Below are 18,797 nucleotides of genomic sequence, written 5' to 3' on the forward strand. Positions count from 1 at the left end.
TTGCAGTGGTGGCTGAAACATTGCACGATGTGACTTTGTTTGCAACCTATAACAGTTTTATGGGAAAAAATCAGAATGTTTGATATCATTACTTGACAAGCATGCAAGGTAATACTCGAAAAACATTTTTAATATATTTTTTTCATGTTGTCGGAATTTACTTATGTGGCACCTATTGCCAGTAACTAAGCTAAAGAGCATCATAAAGTTGTTGGAGTCAGTAATTACATTACACACATATAATATCCAAATTCAAAGCTATATTGTAATTACTTTATGTGTGTTAATCCTATCATATGCTGTTAATTATTTGTGAATTAAAGACCAATGTTTAGTAATGGTGTGCATACTGCTATTGATGTTAATTAAGTTAATTATTATTATTATTATTATTGTTGTTGTTGTTGTAATTAGCCTTCACAAGCTATGAAGGCCCTTCACAGCTGACATTACAATGCTATTCCAGGTAGTGAATTTTCTAGTTCATCACAGGTAAGATATTTATATCTTCTATGATGTTGTTGAAGTAGCATAAACTTTGTCTTCTGTCACGTGTTCTCCTTTGAGAAAGTTTTGTACATATTTATATATTTTCCTTTCTGCTGGGGCTCAAAGTGTGTTTACATTCCAACAAAGTCTTAATTTTGGATATGATGTCTGGTTTTATATATAGTTCATGTACTACTTTGTTTGTTAATATTCTCCATTTTACTGTGTTCTTATCTTGAATCCTGCCAAACACCTTCCTCACAATCAAAGTTCGTACACACACACACACACACACACACACACACACACACACACACAATTTGCAGTAAATGATGTAGGTAAAAGGGTATAGAGAGATATCTAAAAATGAGATTGACAGAAAGTGCAAGCTGTCAAAGTAGGAATGGTTAGTCAAAAAATGCAAAGCTGTAAAAGAATGTGTAACTGGGGGAAAGAGAGATGCTGCCTTGCCTATAGGAAAATTAGAGAGACCTTTGGAGGAAAGAGAAGTAGCAACATGAATGTAAAGAGCTTGGATGACAAGCCAGTACTAAGCAAAGAGTTGAAAGCTGAAAATTGGAAGGAATATGTAGAAAGCCTATACAAGTGGAATGAACTTGAAGGCAATATTATATAGAGGGAAGAGAAAGTGGCTGAAGATGAGAGGGGAGATATGATATAGGGAGAAGAGTTTGACAGCGCACTCAAAAAAGGGACCTGGAGTAGACAACATTGTCTCAGAATTACTGAGATCTTTGGAAGAACCAGCCATAACATAACGATACCACCTGGTATGTAAGGTATATGAGACACGCGAAATAGCCTCAGACTTCAAGAAGACTGTGGTAATTCCAATTCCAAAGAAGGCAGGTGCTGACAGCTGTGAAAACTACCAGTCAGTCAGTCTCATAAGTCATGATTGCAAAATACTGAGACAAAATTGTATACAAAAGAATGTAAAACCTGGTAGATGCCGGCCTCAGGAAAGCTCAGTTTTGGTTCAGAAGAGACGTAGGAACTCAAGAGGCTATACTGACAGTACAACTTACCTTAGAAGATAGTTTAAAGAAAGGCAAATGTATGTTTGTAGCATTTGTTCATATGGGGAAAACTTTTTGTCAATGTTGACGGATTGTATTCTCTGAGATTATGAAGGTTTCAGGGATAAAATACATGGAGTGAAAAGTTTGTTTACAGCTTGTATGAAAACCAGATGGCAATTACAAGAGTCAAAGGACATGAAAGGGAAGCAGTGGTTGAGGGTTAGACAAGGGTGTAATACAATGTTATTCAATCTGTACATTGAGCGCACAGTAAAGGAAGACAAGGAAAAATTTGCGAAGTGAATTAATGTTCAGGGAGAAAGAATAAAAACTTCAAGGTTTACCGATGGCATTGTAATTCTATCAGAGGCAGGAAAGGACTTGGAAGAGCAGTTGAAAGGAGTGGATAGTGTCTTGAAAGGAAGTTATAAGATCAACATCAACAAAACCAAAACAAGGGTAATGGAATGTAGCCCAGTTAAATCAACTGATTATGAAGGAATTAGACAAGAAAATAAGACACTAAAAGTAGTAGATTAGTTTTTATATTTGGACAGTAAAGTAGCTGATGATGTCCAAACTGACAGCAGTGAGAAAACCATTTGGACTGAAGATCACAACAGCATATACCATATGATAGCACTTGAGAAATACGGTCTATTGGCACACACTTCATTGTACTCTGTGTCTGTTTTTATTGGGCAGATATCAGTTTTTTATCAGATCACTTCCTTCTTGAAATTTCATTTCCAGTGGTGTACTTTATTTTAATATAGCTCAGCGGGTACTGGCAGTAATCATTCCTACATGACCACTTTTTTACTGTGTTCAGCATTTAGGTCAAGGTGCTTTTACTATCCTTATGTCTGCCGTTGGACTTGGGATTTCAATGTTCACCATGTGGCTAACTCTCATCTTGGACGTATCAACTGATCCCCAGAGCTTTTTCAGTTCTAGTGACAGCTCAGATGCAAATATGATGGCCTGCTTGTAGCTTTTCAGTTCTTTTATATTGTTCCTTTCCAGCTATTTTTCTTCTACCTGTGAACTCTGCTATTATTGACTCCCGTCTTCAAAATTTCATTTTATTCCTTACTGGTATTTGTATTATTATTTATATCTGTTTCAAAAATTGATTGATGTACTCTCTCAGTTTGCACTCATTATAGCATGTTAACTGTAACATGCTTTCCCTGGTGTTTATTAAATAGTTCTCTTTCTGTATATATATTTGTCATTCAAACTTGAAACAGTCCTGCACTGTTTTACTGTGTATTAAAATTTTCATAGTCATAAATTACAATCTTACTAACAATAGATGTTAAAGTTTTGAGGATAGGGTATTGCATCATATAAGAACTACTACTGGGGAAACCAATGTTTCTGTCACTGTGACTGTGACTGGGACGTTGATTTCACCAGTAATGGTTTTTTTTATAATATGACACAGTGCTGTTGCAACTCCTTCCGTTTGCCTCCACTTGTAGTAGCAGAGAACAAGCTGTGGTAACTGAAAACCAGTGATCAGCGAAATGCCTGCCGGCCCTGGTACCACCACATCTTCCGTGTACCTTTGCTGGTCACCTCCGCCAGAGGCAGAGCTTATACTGCGATGCATGCCGATCCATCACTCAAGCTGTCTCTTCCCCCAGTTCAACGAATTTTCTCTGTGACCATACTGGTTCCCTTGACTGGCAGGCGAGTCTGTCTCATTCTAAAACTGCCTCTCTTCTTTTCCTGTGGATTCATGAGACTTTCTTACAGACATTGTTCCAGTGATACCCTGCATTGATGTCCCTCCTCTCGGTGCATGTCTTCTCGTGCCCCCAGACACTGCTGAACAAAGTACTGTAAACTATTCATAGTCCACTCTGTTCAAAGACTCTGCCATGAGCAAGGGTCTCCCTTGATTAACAGGTATTAACTCATTAAATGTTATTGTATTTTTCACGATAAAGGATGACAGCCAAAGCAGTTGCAGGATAAAAATTTATTAAAATTCTTGACCAAGGTTTCGGTATATATAAATATACCTTCATCAGAAGTAAAAAATCCTGAACAGGAAGACACTTTCATTAGAAAAACCTTAGCATTGGAAATAAACACTAAAGCTTAAGTAACAGTGAAATTACCAGAGTAATACAGGAACAAAATCTTTTAGTTACTTACTGAAATTACATTATGCAATGGAGATTAATAAGACAAATGTGCCAAAGGCGTCGTCAGTAATTAAGACATCTTCTCCATTTGTACAGCATGACTATGGGCACAGGGTCAATGCGAACAGTTTAGCACCAGTACTTCGCTATGAACTATCGAGACAAGAATGTGAAAGCACTAGGGCAGATGGTTTCGCCGAGAGAGGGCACTTGTGGTATGTGCCAGACACTCGCGCATATTAAAATCCATGGATACCTACATAAGCACATCAAAATTATTAAAAGTTAAATGGTCTGATATGTTTTATTTATTAAGACAGAAGATTTGAATTAGCACAACTTTATATACCGAAACCTTGGTCAAGAATTTTAATAAATTTTTATCCTGCAACTGCTTTGGCTGTCATCCTTTATCGTGAAGAATATCAACAGTTGCTGTTTCAGCCATGTTTAAAATCTTGTTATTGTATTTGTTAACTTATAGAAATAATGTCTTCAAACCACTGCGCTTACCTGTTTCAGGATGCCTTGTTATTTCTTGTTGTTTCTATTAATTACCGTGCTTCTATAGACATACATGCCCCCTTGGGAGCATAGAAGGAAACCTTTAAATTGGTTCTTCAATGCTGTACCCATAAAATGTTTATGTCAACTGACTGGCTGCTGAAAACTATTCAAATGTATTCTAACAATCATTAAAACTCAAATTTGATTTAGATTTATATTCATTCACTAAGAAACTTTGTTTTTACTTTCAAGGGCACTGTCGTTTGTAGAAAAGTTCTTTGGAGGTGAAGTACCGTGTATAGAAATCACGCAAGTTGAGCTGACATTGCTGGCACATATCACTCGTGAATTGCAGGGGTACATTGCTTCTCTTGAGTCTGCCCGACTCAGAGATGGTATTCGTCACATCCTTACAATCAGTCGACATGGAAACCAGTTCATGCAGAGTCAGCAGCCTTGGGTGTTGGTGAAAGGATCTGAAACTGACAGGTATATTAACATATTATCTGTGTTATATACAGTATACTCCCAATTATTCGGCGTAATGTGGGGGAGAAGATGAATGAATATAATCACACACACGAATAATTGGGAGTACACTGTATGCGCAATTTGTCTAATTCTCTACACCATGAAAGTGTTTTTGCATGTAACAAATTATTGATTCTCTTTAATTTCAGAATTTACTAATTCGGAGAAATATTTTTCAAATTATGAACAGAACATTATATCTCTCGCAGAAAAAAATTAGAAATCAATTTAGATTTTTTGTAGACACAAGTGCGAAACTTTTTGTGGCTGTCATCGCTTCTAGCTTTCTGACTTCCACTTGCTCCTACTGTGCCAAACTACTTGTTGGAGTTCTATCCTGGTTATCACAACGTGATTGTCTTCATGCCAGCTTCTAGCAGATACACCCACTTTCTTCTCTTATGTGAAACTCTTTCCCATGCTCTTTCCAGCAACCTTTTGTTGGCCCACTCTGATTATATTTACTAAATATACATATCCCTTCAGTTGTCTGTACACTTGCCCCCTTTATTTTCGCATGCTTTTGTGTGGGCACATTTCATCCATGATCTCCGCTGAAATGGCTCTGTGCAACATGGGTCCATGTCAGTTGATGTTAATTTCAAGAATAAAGAAGTTTTTCCAAATTTTGGTTACCCAAAAGTTCTTTCTTAAGTCTGCAATTCTTTAATTTTGTTACACAAAGGATACACAAGATTTAAAGTGGGGATAATGAAATTACAGAAGCTTGTGTGTCTATTAAACATCTTCAAGAATCGTGTCACAATCAGTATCTGAAGTATCATGTGAAGGCTAGATCACTACTCACCACATAGGTGAGTCACAGATAGGCACAATAGAAAGACTGCTGAACCTTTAAACTTTTGGACAAAATGATCTCCTTCATCTGGCTACAGCAGCTGAAGACAGTGGCCAATTGGGTAAGAGTTGTGCTTTTATGAATGTGGGTGTTTTCTACTTCTGAAGAAGAACTTTTTGTCTGAAAGCTTAAATGTTTAGCAGTCATTCCATTCTGCCTGTCTATGATTCACTGCCTCATCTGTGTGGTGAGAAGCAATCTATCCTTTTCACAATATTGTTGTTATTCCATCCTGGACTTTCCATCGTTAAGTATCCTCAGTGTTAGAGGTTCTTCAGTTTCTGCTTTGAGCATTCTGTAGAACATCTGATACATTGGAGGTATGCAGTTTGTCAAAGACATATTAAAATATGTTTTACTTTTTTAATTGAGGCATTTCACCAGAGAAATAAGAATCGTACAGCACAAGACCTTATTCCCTTTTTGCAGACTTTCTTCTTCTTTTGTACCTTAATTCACATAAATTGCCCTCTCATATTTGGAAAATTGAAGCTCTGATGTCTTCCTAATGGACATTTTCTGGCATCTGCTGGCACATTTCTAACATTGTAATTGGATTAATCTTGGAAGCTTTTAAAATCCCTAGTTTCATGTCAGTGACTTTATACGGATTCTTTACTGCACTCTTCTTTGCGTTCATTTCAGAGATTACAGTTTCAAAAAGAAAGAAAAAAAATTCAAAATATCCTCAACCAAATTTGCAAGTCATATGACATTTGTCCAAAATATAGCCACACCTAGGGCACTATTGTTTGCACACATAGATGCTACATTGAACAGGTAAATGGTCAAAGAGGGTGCTAGCACAGATGTTCCACAGTTTGTTATTCTCCGCACTCACACTTGCTATCCTCTGATGTGAAACCCTGTAGTTCAAGGGAGGACTTCAGCCTACTGATACCAGTTCTTAATCGGTTAAAGGAGCCTCAAATACTCCAACCCTTGTTGTACCTGGATGGAAGATATTCTCATGGTGTCATCCAGTTGTGTTGTAAGGATTTGTATCTAAAATGTACACTCCTGGAAATGGAAAAAAGAACACATTGACACCGGTGTGTCAGACCCACCATACTTGCTCCGGACACTGCGAGAGGGCTGTACAAGCAATGATCACACGCACGGCACAGCGGACACACCAGGAACCGCGGTGTTGGCCGTCGAATGGCGCTAGCTGCGCAGCATTTGTGCACCGCCGCCGTCAGTGTCAGCCAGTTTGCCGTGGCATACGGAGCTCCATCGCAGTCTTTAACACTGGTAGCATGCCGCGACAGCGTGGACGTGAACCGGATGTGCAGTTGACGGACTTTGAGCGAGGGCGTATAGTGGGCATGCGGGAGGCCGGGTGGACGTACCGCCGAATTGCTCAACACGTGGGGCGTGAGGTCTCCACAGTACATCGATGTTGTCGCCAGTGGTCGGCGGAAGGTGCACGTGCCCGTCGACCTGGGACCGGACCGCAGCGACGCACGGATGCGCGCCAAGACCGTAGGATCCTACGCAGTGCCGTAGGGGACCGCACCGCCACTTCCCAGCAAATTAGGGACACTGTTGCTCCTGGGGTATCGGCGAGGACCATTCGCAACCGTCTCCATGAAGCTGGGCTACGGTCCCGCACACCGTTAGGCCGTCTTCCGCTCACACCCCAACATCGTGCAGCCCGCCTCCAGTGGTGTCGCGACAGGCGTGAATGGAGGGACGAATGGAGACGTGTCGTCTTCAGCGATGAGAGTCGCTTCTGCCTTGGTGCCAATGATAGTCGTATGCGTGTTTGGCGCCGTGCAGGTGAGCGCCACAATCAGGACTGCATACGACCGAGGCACACAGGGCCAACACCCGGCATCATGGTGTGGGGAGCGATCTCCTACACTGGCCGTACACCACTGGTGATCGTCGAGGGGACACTGAATAGTGCACGGTACATCCAAACCGTCATCGAACCCATCGTTCTACCATTCCTAGACCGGCAAGGGAACTTGCTGTTCCAACAGGACAATGCACGTCCGCATGTATCCCGTGCCACCCAACGTGCTCTAGAAGGTGTAAGTCAACTACCCTGGCCAGCAAGATCTCCGGATCTGTCCCCCATTGAGCAAGTTTGGGACTGGATGAAGCGTCGTCTCACGCGGTCTGCACGTCCAGCACGAACGCTGGTCCAACTGAGGCGCCAGGTGGAAATGGCATGGCAAGCCGTTCCACAGGACTACATCCAGCATCTCTACGATCGTCTCCATGGGAGAATAGCAGCCTGCATTGCTGCGAAAGGTGGATATACACTGTACTAGTGCCGACATTGTGCATGCTCTGTTGCCTGTGTCTATGTGCCTGTGGTTCTGTCAGTGTGATCAGGTGATGTATCTGACCCCAGGAATGTGTCAATAAAGTTTCCCCTTCCTGGGACAATGAATTCACGGTGTTCTTATTTCAATTTCCAGGAGTGTATTTCCTTGTCGGTGAGGGGGGGGCATCAAAAGTTCACATGTTAGAAGGAAAGTTATTCTTGCCAGGCTGAGGTAGTTCACGGCCTTCCGTTGTTCATGAGTATTTGATGTTACAATACTGGCAACACAGTAAATCTTCTCAGCAGGGATACGTTTTAAGCACCCCATAATTAGCCTGCAAGCTTTGTTCGGAGCAGGTTCCACAGTTTTGGCATGAGATAATTTATACCAACCAGAAAAGGCATATTCTACTTCAGAACAGTACAGGGCAAAAGTAATGGTTCTAAGAACTAGTGGATTACCTCCCCATTTTGTATCTCTTAACTTTCTCGAGATGTTATTCCAAATGGTGGTTTTCTGTTTGATGCTGGAACAGTGTTGGATGAAGTTGAGGGAGTGGTCCAGTGTTATTCCTAGGTACTGTGGTGTGAAGCTATGTTCCAGAGGGCTGCCATTCCAAGACATATTCAGCTTTCGTGAGGCCTACCTGTAACTGCTTGTGGTACATGAGGATCTTTCTGACAAATACTGGAAACATTGTCCATTTTCAGGTAAGGTTTTCACATAGTATTTTATTAGGCCCAACTTACTATGCACAGGTGGTAATTTTTTGTTTGTTCTTTATCATAATAGTTACAATATTTGATAAATATTAGCACCACTGCCATAGGAAGTTTAGCTTCATATTATTGTGTTCCTGTCATGTTCTCTAGTCTGAAGACTGATTTAATATAGCTCGCCACATCATGCAGTGGAGGTGCATGTCCTCAGAAATATAACAGCTGTAGTTTCTCCTTTCCTCCAGCCTTTCACAGTATCATCACAGCAAGACCATGTTGTATAATGTTCAAAAAATGCCAGATCAGTCAGTTATCCAGACTGTTGTGCGTGCTACTACTGAAAAGTCTGCTGGTGCCATAGATACATACCCCTCTGAAATTATTACATCTACTCTATGGGTATATGTATTGTTGAGGTACACAAGACATTTCACTTTGCCAAGGTTTCTGTTCATATTATTGCTACTTGAAATAATATGTGATATAATCAAAAAAACTAAAAATGTATTTAAAAATATGAACTGGTAATTGTAAAAAAGGATAGAAATACAACTGTTTTGATATTATATTAGGATTTAGTACACTAGACACCAGAAAAGTAAGTCAGCTTGATTAAAAATAGTTTAATTGTTGGTCTGTTTTGTCAGTATACATCAACATCAAAATAGTCATGTAAGATACCACTGACCAGCTAGCTGGCCAAGCCTACTACATTGCAAGGCGCTATCCACATTTCAGCTTATACACTTGTGAATGAGACTGCACGTTGACAATATAAGTAACTTCTTCATGCCACACAATTCATCTTTAATGGACATATATTTGATATTCTAGAGCAATATTTTCTTGCAAACTGAAGACTAATGACTAGAGCCTCGCAGCACATGTTACCATTTGTTATTGATTTGTTATTGCAGGGTACGAGCAGGCACTGTAGTTGGCCTCTGCACCAACATTGCAGCACTGCTGGCTGTTCTTTTGAAACCATATATGCCTGAGACATCACGTACATTGGATACTCAGCTCAATGCACCAGAGCACATACAATATATTTCAAAGGAGGTTTGTGTTCTGCTTCCCCCAGGACATAAAATTGGGCAGGTAAGACATTTACATCATATTTGCATTTTTCTCACAGTAAACGTTAAGATGAAACTTTCATGCAAGGAGAGTTTTGTGCGATTCATTGTGGCATAGAGTGAGCTGGAAGGAGGAAAGTTGAGTGTTGTGGAATGAGTGAAATGGGTGCCAGGAGTGAAGGTAGGCAAGGTATGGAGTTAGCAGAGATTGAGGCCAGGAGGAAAGTAGGATTGAATTATATGTTGTATGGACAGTTCCCAACCGAAACTGGTGTGGGAGTGAGGGATGGGGGCCGTGAAGCCATATTGGGTGTGAAGCAGTCACTGGGTTGATCAAGTAAAGCTCAGCAGCATTTTCTGACACTAGATAGTCAACTATGCTCTTGGCCACAGTGTGGCAACGGCCATTCATGTGGGTGTATATCTGGGTATTGTTCCTGGCCACATAATAGCCTGTGTAGAAGTTACCGCACAATTCATATATTATGCTATTGCTTTTATGTGCTCTTTCAAGACAGGTTCATTTGACAATTTCATTATCATTTATCCTTATCATTTATCCCACTCTGCCTCAAGTCTTTATTCACTGCTGCAATTTCATTATAACTCCACTGTTCCTCTGAGATAATACGAAGACATAAGATACATTCTATGATTTTTACATCTACATCATACTCCACAAGCCACCTAATGGTGTGTGACAGAGGATAATTCTGGTTCCACTAACTGATCTCCCTTCCCTGTTTCACTGACAAATAAGGCATCAGAAGAACGACTCTTGGTAAGCCTCTGTATTCGTGTTGTGGTCATTTCATAAGAAGTCTGTGTTAAGAAGTAATATGTGATCTGACTCTTCATGAAAACTGCTCTCTCAAAATTTCACTAATAAACGTCTTCATGATGCACAACAGCTCTCTTGTAGTGTCTGTCACTGTTGTTTGTTGGACATCTCTGTAACGCTCTCGCACCAACTAAGCAGTTGTGTCAGTTCTACATTGTAAGGATCCTAAACTGATGAACAATATGTAAAAATTGATCGAACAAGTGCATTCGCTTCGGAGATGATTTACATTTCCTTAAGATTCTTCCTGTGAGTCTCAGCCTGACATCTTATTTTTCTATCACTTGTTTTATGTCGTAATTCCATTTAAGTTCACTCTGGATGATTACTCCTAGGTATTTTATGGCAGATATGGTTTCTGGCAATTTGTCGTCAGCAGTACAATTGTACAGTAGTGGATTTCATTTTCTGCGTATGTGAAGTACATTACATGGATTTATGTTCACAGTCAACTGCCAGAGCCTGCACCATTCATCAATCCTCTGTAGCTCATTTTGCAAATCGATACTGTCTGCTACTTTCTTATGGACAACCATATCGTTTGCAAACAGTCTTAAGGAGCTTCCGACATTTTCTACTAGACCATTTATATACGTTGTAAACAGCAAAGGTTCTATCACACTTCCTTGGCATCTGTTGAATTTTTATTGTAAAGGGTGAGTTGTTGAGTTCTATCTGTAATGAAATCCTGATCCAGTCACAAATCTCGTCTGCTAATCAGTAAGCTCCTATTTTTACGCTAAGTGGCAGTGTGGGGTGGTCTCAGATGCCTTTCTGAAGTCCAGGAACAGTGTGTCAACCTGAGTGCTGTTCTCTACAGCACTATGGATTTCATGGTGGCACAGAGTGAGCTGTGTTTCACAAGATCTCCATTTGCAGAATCCTTACTGCTTTTTAGAGGAGTTTTTTGTTCTCCAAAAACATCATAATTTGTACAGTTGCATTAAATAGATATCCTTGAGATAAGTTTTGCCATGAACAACAAATGTTGATTGCTTATTTCTTTGGATTGGAAGGTGTATAATTATTAATCCTTCTTGCTAGTTTCATTACATTTGATTGCATTGTACCTGTTCTATTCATATAATGAACTATAGCCAATTATAATTTATCAAAATTTGTACATTTATGATAAGACCCAGTCTTTATGTATCATTTTTATGCAGGAGCTTTTGAGAATGGGAATGCTTCCCCAAAACTATTTGCAAAGAATGAAATTCTATGTTTTAAAAAATCCTAATAATTACTTCACCTGTCTCTTCATCACTAAAGCATCCCCCTATTTTAGGCTGTGATGAATCAAATGTTGTTCGTGTTTTAAGATTCTTGTCTTCTCGGTAGTGTCTTAAGTAGATGGTTTTAATGTGTTTCTAGGATGGTTGCTTCATCATTTATTTTCCAATGGATCGTGTAGGCTCATTTCCTTGCTCGACGATTTTGGATGGTGTCTGGTTATAGTCCATGTGTTTTACTCATACACTGCCATGAGGCATATGACTTTTGCTGTTTTGTGTGCCAGTGTGAATGAGAGAAGCCCAGGATGACTGCAGATTACATTCTCTAGTTTACATTTTGTTGCATGCTTTTAACGATCATAACCCAACCTGTCTTCTGTTAGTTGAGTATGGGTGCCGGTGAACTTGCTATTGGTGTCCTACACATACAACCACCACCACCACCACCACCACCACTACCAGCACCACTACCACTAAATCATCTATTGAGAAGTCTACCTTTGTGTAGTTCTCTAACACATCAGTCCTTCGTGTACATTCCACAACTAATTCTGATACTACAAAAAATGTATACTTAATGACAGGACCTGCTTGCCACCCATTTTAAGCAGTTTTTTAACTGCTGTAATGCAACCTGCCACAATTTCCTCTCCTGTGCCAGCCTCTTCACCTCAGAGTAGCATTTGCATTAATCATCCTCAATTATGTTTCAGATATATTCTAATTTCTGTCTTCCCATACCCTCTACAGCTCTGTCAGGTAGCATGGAAGTTTTTCCTGGTGATGTCATCACACGCCATATTATCCTGTCCTTCAGTAAACAACTAATTTGGAGGTTCACAACCTTTGTTTTCACTCTTGTTGATCCTAATACTCCCATTCTACTAATGGACAAGGAGCATACCACAAATTCTGTATTACAGATCTTGTAAATCAACATGTGTGTGAAGTGCAGGCTATGCAGGTGCTAAAGTTGAAATTCTCATAATCTTATCTCAGTTAATGATTGTTTTTTCTCCTTTGTCTGTGTGTGAACAGGGTCTTCTAAGAGCACATTTTATTAAAAAAAAAAAAAAATCCACATGATCGTATCTTAAAAAAATGACTGCACAATTTCTGCCCCCTATCCCTTCTCTCATCAGGTTGTGTGCTGCTTACATTTCCAGTATGGAAACTTATTAGTTCCATACTATATTTAAACTGACATTCTGGCTGTCGTTTTGTCTCATCTAATACTGTTTTTGTTTCTGGTCTAAAGCCGTTCCCCTACCTCATTTAACTTTTCTCTTTCTTATGAATCTATGTGCTGCTTACCTCATTGCAGTTCTCGTAACTGTAGTTTGTAGTGGTAGTGAATTACACTTTCTCATGACGAAATGGTTTGGCATACACCACTTGCACACTTGTGTGGTGGTCATCTTTTTCTCCATTGTTATCAGCCATTCTTTTGTGTGTGTGTGTGTGTGTGTGTGTGTGTGTGTGTGTGTGTGTGTGTGTGTCAGAAGGTCGGCTGGTCTGTGACACCACGGAACTGTTTGCTGTAAGCTAACCAGAATTATGTTGTTAAAATACTGGGTACACCATATCAAATGACTCCTGTTCGGTTACTTGCAGGTAGTGCTTCTTGGAAGCAATTGTCAGACATCAGAGTAATGTGAAAATATTCTCCTTGGTCTCACAGACCACCTGCGTGTAATTACAGCTTAATATTTAAAGATGTTGTAAACTTTGTTCGTTTTCAATTGACAAACAGAGGCAATCAAAAGAGATTAGTCTTACTCACTGAGCTGTTCCTTCACAAGAGATCTGTGATTCTCTTGCATAGAGAGACAGTTTTAGTGACCCACACAACTCCTCTGTAGATACCAACAGGAATCCTGAAAACACCAGGTAGGTGGAAGCCAAACTATTCTTTTCATTCAAGGCATCCAAAAGATAGTACATAGATAGTGGAATCAAAGTTGATGTCTTATTTCTCAATTCCCTTAAATTATCAGTTAGTGAGAAATCTTGAAAAGTGTCAATTTGTAGTATGAAATGTACAGTTTTCTTGCATTCATCATAAAGAATGTAAACAGAAAACTGAAAAGAAAGTTAGATGTTGTATCCTTCATAGTACATATGTGACTACAGAATGTAATCATTCATAAATAGTGATGCAATAACTTGATTGCATTTGATTGAAAACTATGAATATATTTGGAATACTACAGTTGAGATGATAAATTGTTAGCTGTTGAAGAAGCAATAATTTACTGTATTTATATCTTGTGTAGTATGTTTATAGATCTGTAAGCAATGTACCTCTTCAGAATTTGTAGAGAAAAGTAGATAATATTTTAATATGTAATAGAGAATAGCCTATGTTTCCTAGTAGCACAAGTATTTTATTTCTGTATGGTATGAAGATAAGTCAGCCTGTTCAGGTAATCCAAGGCGCCACTGCAAAATGAGCCATTCATGTAAAGTTGTTGCTGATTGATTTTTTTGTTTTCATTTTTATGTAATATTTCCCTTTAAATTAGAACCAGTCTGTATGCTTGTGTGGTCTGTAGAAGTCTAACTAATTTTTGATGACCAGTTGACCTTATGAAGATAACATACAGAAACTAATCGGCACCTACAAATTGTATGAATCAGTTCTTATGTTCAACTGAGCTTTTGGGTAACTTCTGTTGTTAAATTTATTATCTAAGATTTTATCTATGCTTAAATATATCATTGTCCTTTCTCAATTTCTATCTATATTTTGCAGTCAAAAATTTCAAAATAAATTTTCAAATCCTTGTTGTTGTTGTGGTCTTCAGTCCTGAGACTGGTTTGATGCAGCTCTCCATGCTACTCTATCCTGTGCAAGCTTCTTCATCTCCCAGTACCTACTGCAACTTACATCCCTCTGAATCTGCTTAGTGTATTCATCTCTTGGTCTCCCTCTACGATTTTTACCCTCCACACTGCCCTCCAATACTAAATTGGTGATCCCTCGATGTCTCAGAATATGTCCTACCAGTCGATCCCTTCTTCTAGTCAGCGTGTGCCACAAACTCCTCTTCTCCCCAATTCTATTCAATACCTCCTCATTAGTTATGTGATCTACCCATCTAATCTTCAGCATTCTTCTCTAGCACCACATTTCAAAAGCTTCTATTCTCTTATTGTCCAAACTATTTATCGTCCATGTTTCACTTCCATACATGCCTACACTCCATACAAATACTTTCAGAAACCACTTCCTGACACTTAAATCTATACTCGCTATTAACAAATTTCTCTTCTTTAGAAACACTTTCCTTGCCATTGCCAGTCTACATTTTATATCCTCTCTACTTCGACCATCACCAGTTATTTCGCTCCCCAATTAGCAAAACTCCTTTACTACTTTAAGTGTCTCATTTCCTAAACTAATTCCCTCAGCATCACCCGACTTAATTCAACTACATTCCATTATTCTCATTTTGATTTTTTTGATGTTCATCTTATATCCTCCTTTCAAGACACTATCCATTCCATTCAACTGCTCTTCCAAGTCCTTTGCTGTCTCTGACAGAATTACAATGTCATTGGCGAACCTTTTTATTTCTTCTCCTTGGATTTTAATACCTACTCCGAATTTTTCTTTTGTTTCCTTCACTGCTTGCTCAATATACAGATTGAATAACATCGGGGAGAGGCTACAACCCTGTCTCACTCCCTTCCCAACCACAGCTTCCCTTTCATGTCCCTCGACTCTTATAACTGCCATCTGGTTTCTGTACAAATTGTAAATAGCCTTTCGCTCCCTGTATTTTACCCCTGCCACATTCAGAATTTGAAAGAGAGTATTCCAGCTTTCTCGAAGTCTACAACTGCTAGAAACGTAGGTTTTGCTTTCCTTAATCTAGCTTCTAAGATAAGTTGTAGGGGCAGTATTGCCTCACGTGTTCCAACATTTCTACGGAATCCAAACTGATCTTCCCCGAGGTCGGCTTCTACCAGTTTTTCCATTCGTCTGTAAAGAATTCACGTTAGTATTTTGCAGCTGTGACTTATTAAACTGATAGTTCAGTAATTTGCACATATGTCAACACCTGCTTTCTTTGGGATTGGAATTATTACATTCTTCTTGAAGTCTGAGGGTATTTCGCCTGTCTCATACATCTTGCTCACCAGATGGTAGAGTTTTGTCAGGACTGTCTCTCCCAAGGCTGTCAGTTGTTCCAATGGAGTGTTGTCTACTCCTGGGACCTTGTTTCGACTTAGATCTTTCAGTGCTCTGTCAAACTCTTCACGCAGTATCGTATCTCCCATTTCATCTTCATCTACATCCTCTTCCATTTCCATAATATTGTCCTCAAGTACATTGCCCTTGTATAGACCCTTTATATACCCCTTCCACCTTTCTGCTTTCCCTTCTTTGCTTAGAACTGGGTTTCCATATGAGCTCTTGATATTCATATAAGTGACTCTCTTTTCTCCAAAAGTCTCTTTAATTTTCCTGTAGGCAGTATCTATCTTACACCTAGTGATATGCGCCTCTACATCCTTACATTTGTCCTCTAGCCATCCCTGCTTAGCCATTTTGCACTTCCTGTCGCTCTCATTTTTGACACGTTTGTATTCCATCCTTAGGATGGGTTAATGTGTCCACCAATTGAAGGGGTCAGCACAACAGTGGTCTACATCTACATCTACATCTACATCCATACTCCGCAAGCCACCTGACAGTGGCCACTTTGTAAGAAAAAGAGAAACAGAAGGTCAAAGTTATACAATTGCGGTGTTTCTTGGAATTTGTAAATCCCACGTTTTTGGTAGTGGTGTATTCCATGATGATTGGTTGACTTAACCACAATGTTATAAAGTCTTTTGTGAATTAGTTTTAGAAAAGGTGCAGTTTTTATGAGGCACTTGCAACTCGTTTTCTTGGTTAGACCACTGTTACACTGGGATTTTTTTATACGTGAGAAAGAAGGAAAAATGCTATTTGAATAAATGTAATGTAATTAATCATATGTTCACCCTAATAGTTCCTTTACAAGTTTTAATATGAATTTAAAGTAACAACACATTACACAAAGTGGTTCTGTCAGTAAAATATGAAGATTATAAACTTATCATTACAAGCAAGAGCTTTCTTTTTCAGTGTACTTTTTCAGTGTGTGTTTTGCAAGATTACACAGTAGGCCTACTATACATAATCAGGAATATCAAAAATGTCTTCACTGTCATCCTCCACAATATGTTGTATATATTCATCTTCCTCAGCTCTATTTTGAGATACCAGACTATTGTAAAATAAATGGTGAATGGGTGGAACATATTTCAAAAGATTGTTTAAGTTTCTTTGGGTTTATTGGCCTTGGGTTGGAATATTTTGGTACTTTAGATTAGATTAGATTTACTTTCATTCCAATTGATCCGTAGCTGAACATGTTGTAGTTCAAGGGTGTGTTTATTCTTTCTCCTTTGTCCTTTAATGATATTCACATATGCATCTTGCTCTATACCATCTGAATAACAATACCTGACACAGTATTTCCATGGTTGTTCAACAGAGACTTTCAGCATTGAAATGCGACTGAAAGCAACAGGTTCTTTATCCTCAGTAAATTTACGATTAGTTATTTTATCAGTTGAAGGCTTTGAACTTATGAAATCAACCTGTTGCATTTCAGTTACATTAAATTTTATTTTACCCATCCCAGTATTTTTTATAAGATCTACCCACCCAGCAGGTGTATACACATATTTTTATATCTCTTTTTCTTCTCTATGAGTCCAAAGTCCCTATTATAGGGTAGGTAGCTATGACCTGATACTAGATACTTGTGAACTATTTCCTTAACATATTGTTTGTGAATATGTTGCAACCAAAAACATACTAAGGATATATTGTTATTTTGAGCAAAACAGTTATCAGAATACACGATTAATTTATCAATATTTTGAATATGTTGAAAGTATATTTAATTAAACATGATATTATTTCATCAACACCCCGTCATGCAATTTGTTCTGGCCATACATACATGTGCACATCATCTGAAGTACAATCATGCACACAAAAGTTACAAGTCCACAACTGTCTCTTGAAGAAAACTTCACTAGTGTGTAGATGGGGAGTAGGCAGAGCGTGTTGTAAATCTAATACTATCACTTTCACAGAACTGTGGTTTTAGAATAAGCTTTATGTCTTTAGATTAGTATATGCCTGTTGCACTTTTAATTGATGCAAATCTAACTCTTTTTGGACGATAGCTTTTTCAACATCTTCCTCCGCATGTGAAAGTTTTATGTGCAATGAATCACACACCTTGCATGTTTCAGTAGCTGGCGAGGAAAAAGAAAGGTTGAATTTTGTATTTAAAATATCCCTGTAAATATACTCACTAACAATATCTTCAGGATTATGTTCCTGTTTCATCCAAGTAACATAAAGTTTATACATCATAGCTGCTTTGAGAGCTTCAGGTAAATATTTTCTGTTTGGCGCAGATGCTCTTGAATAATGAATAATGACTTTCACGCAGTGGAAAACTATTAATATGATTTATAACTAAATTGGGCTGATGATCACTAGTTTTATTGGGTCTATTTCTATATCTTCCGCGACCATCTTGTTCTGCTGTTCCCTCAGTTTCTGTGAAACTGCCCTCGAAAGTCTACCATTACTGATTCCAATCAAAGATATGAATGCCTGTTTGCAAACTCTTTTATCACTGCCATCTAACGAAATATAATACTCACGGGTGTGTTGTCTCCTGCTCTCATTTCCACTTGCAGCACATCTTTTCTTCACTAGGTTTACTTTCACACACCCACTAGTATACGCATTTTTGTAAACTAAAGTCACACACTGTTTTACGTTGTTCTTCACTGAAACATGCGTAACATTTATGTTGATAACCACACGGTGGGCCTTGTTTATGTTTGTGGACTTTCTTGCCTCTTCTCCCTATATATTCTTCTCCTGCATTTTTTCCCCTCTTCTTTATATTCCTGTTCCAGGAATGTATACACCTTGCCCTTTTCCATTGTTTCTTCGTTATTTTCATTGCTTGAGACATCACTCTCTCC

General features: G+C 38.9%; 1 protein-coding gene across 2 annotated transcripts in view; it reads left to right on the forward strand.

The window, feature by feature from the left end:
• The window catches only part of LOC126419275 (methionine--tRNA ligase, cytoplasmic), a 113,335-nt gene that overhangs the window by 80,520 nt on the left and 14,018 nt on the right, over positions 1–18,797 (forward strand). For both annotated transcript variants that reach the window (XM_050086442.1, XM_050086443.1), the window contains exons 14-15: positions 4,451–4,687; positions 9,504–9,687. In XM_050086442.1, the coding sequence (XP_049942399.1) occupies positions 4,451–4,687; positions 9,504–9,687 (421 nt within the window). The remainder of the gene's footprint in view (positions 1–4,450; positions 4,688–9,503; positions 9,688–18,797) is intronic.

This window comes from Schistocerca serialis, chromosome 9, assembly GCF_023864345.2.
Source record: "Schistocerca serialis cubense isolate TAMUIC-IGC-003099 chromosome 9, iqSchSeri2.2, whole genome shotgun sequence".
NCBI classification, from domain to species: Eukaryota; Metazoa; Arthropoda; class Insecta; order Orthoptera; family Acrididae; genus Schistocerca; species Schistocerca serialis.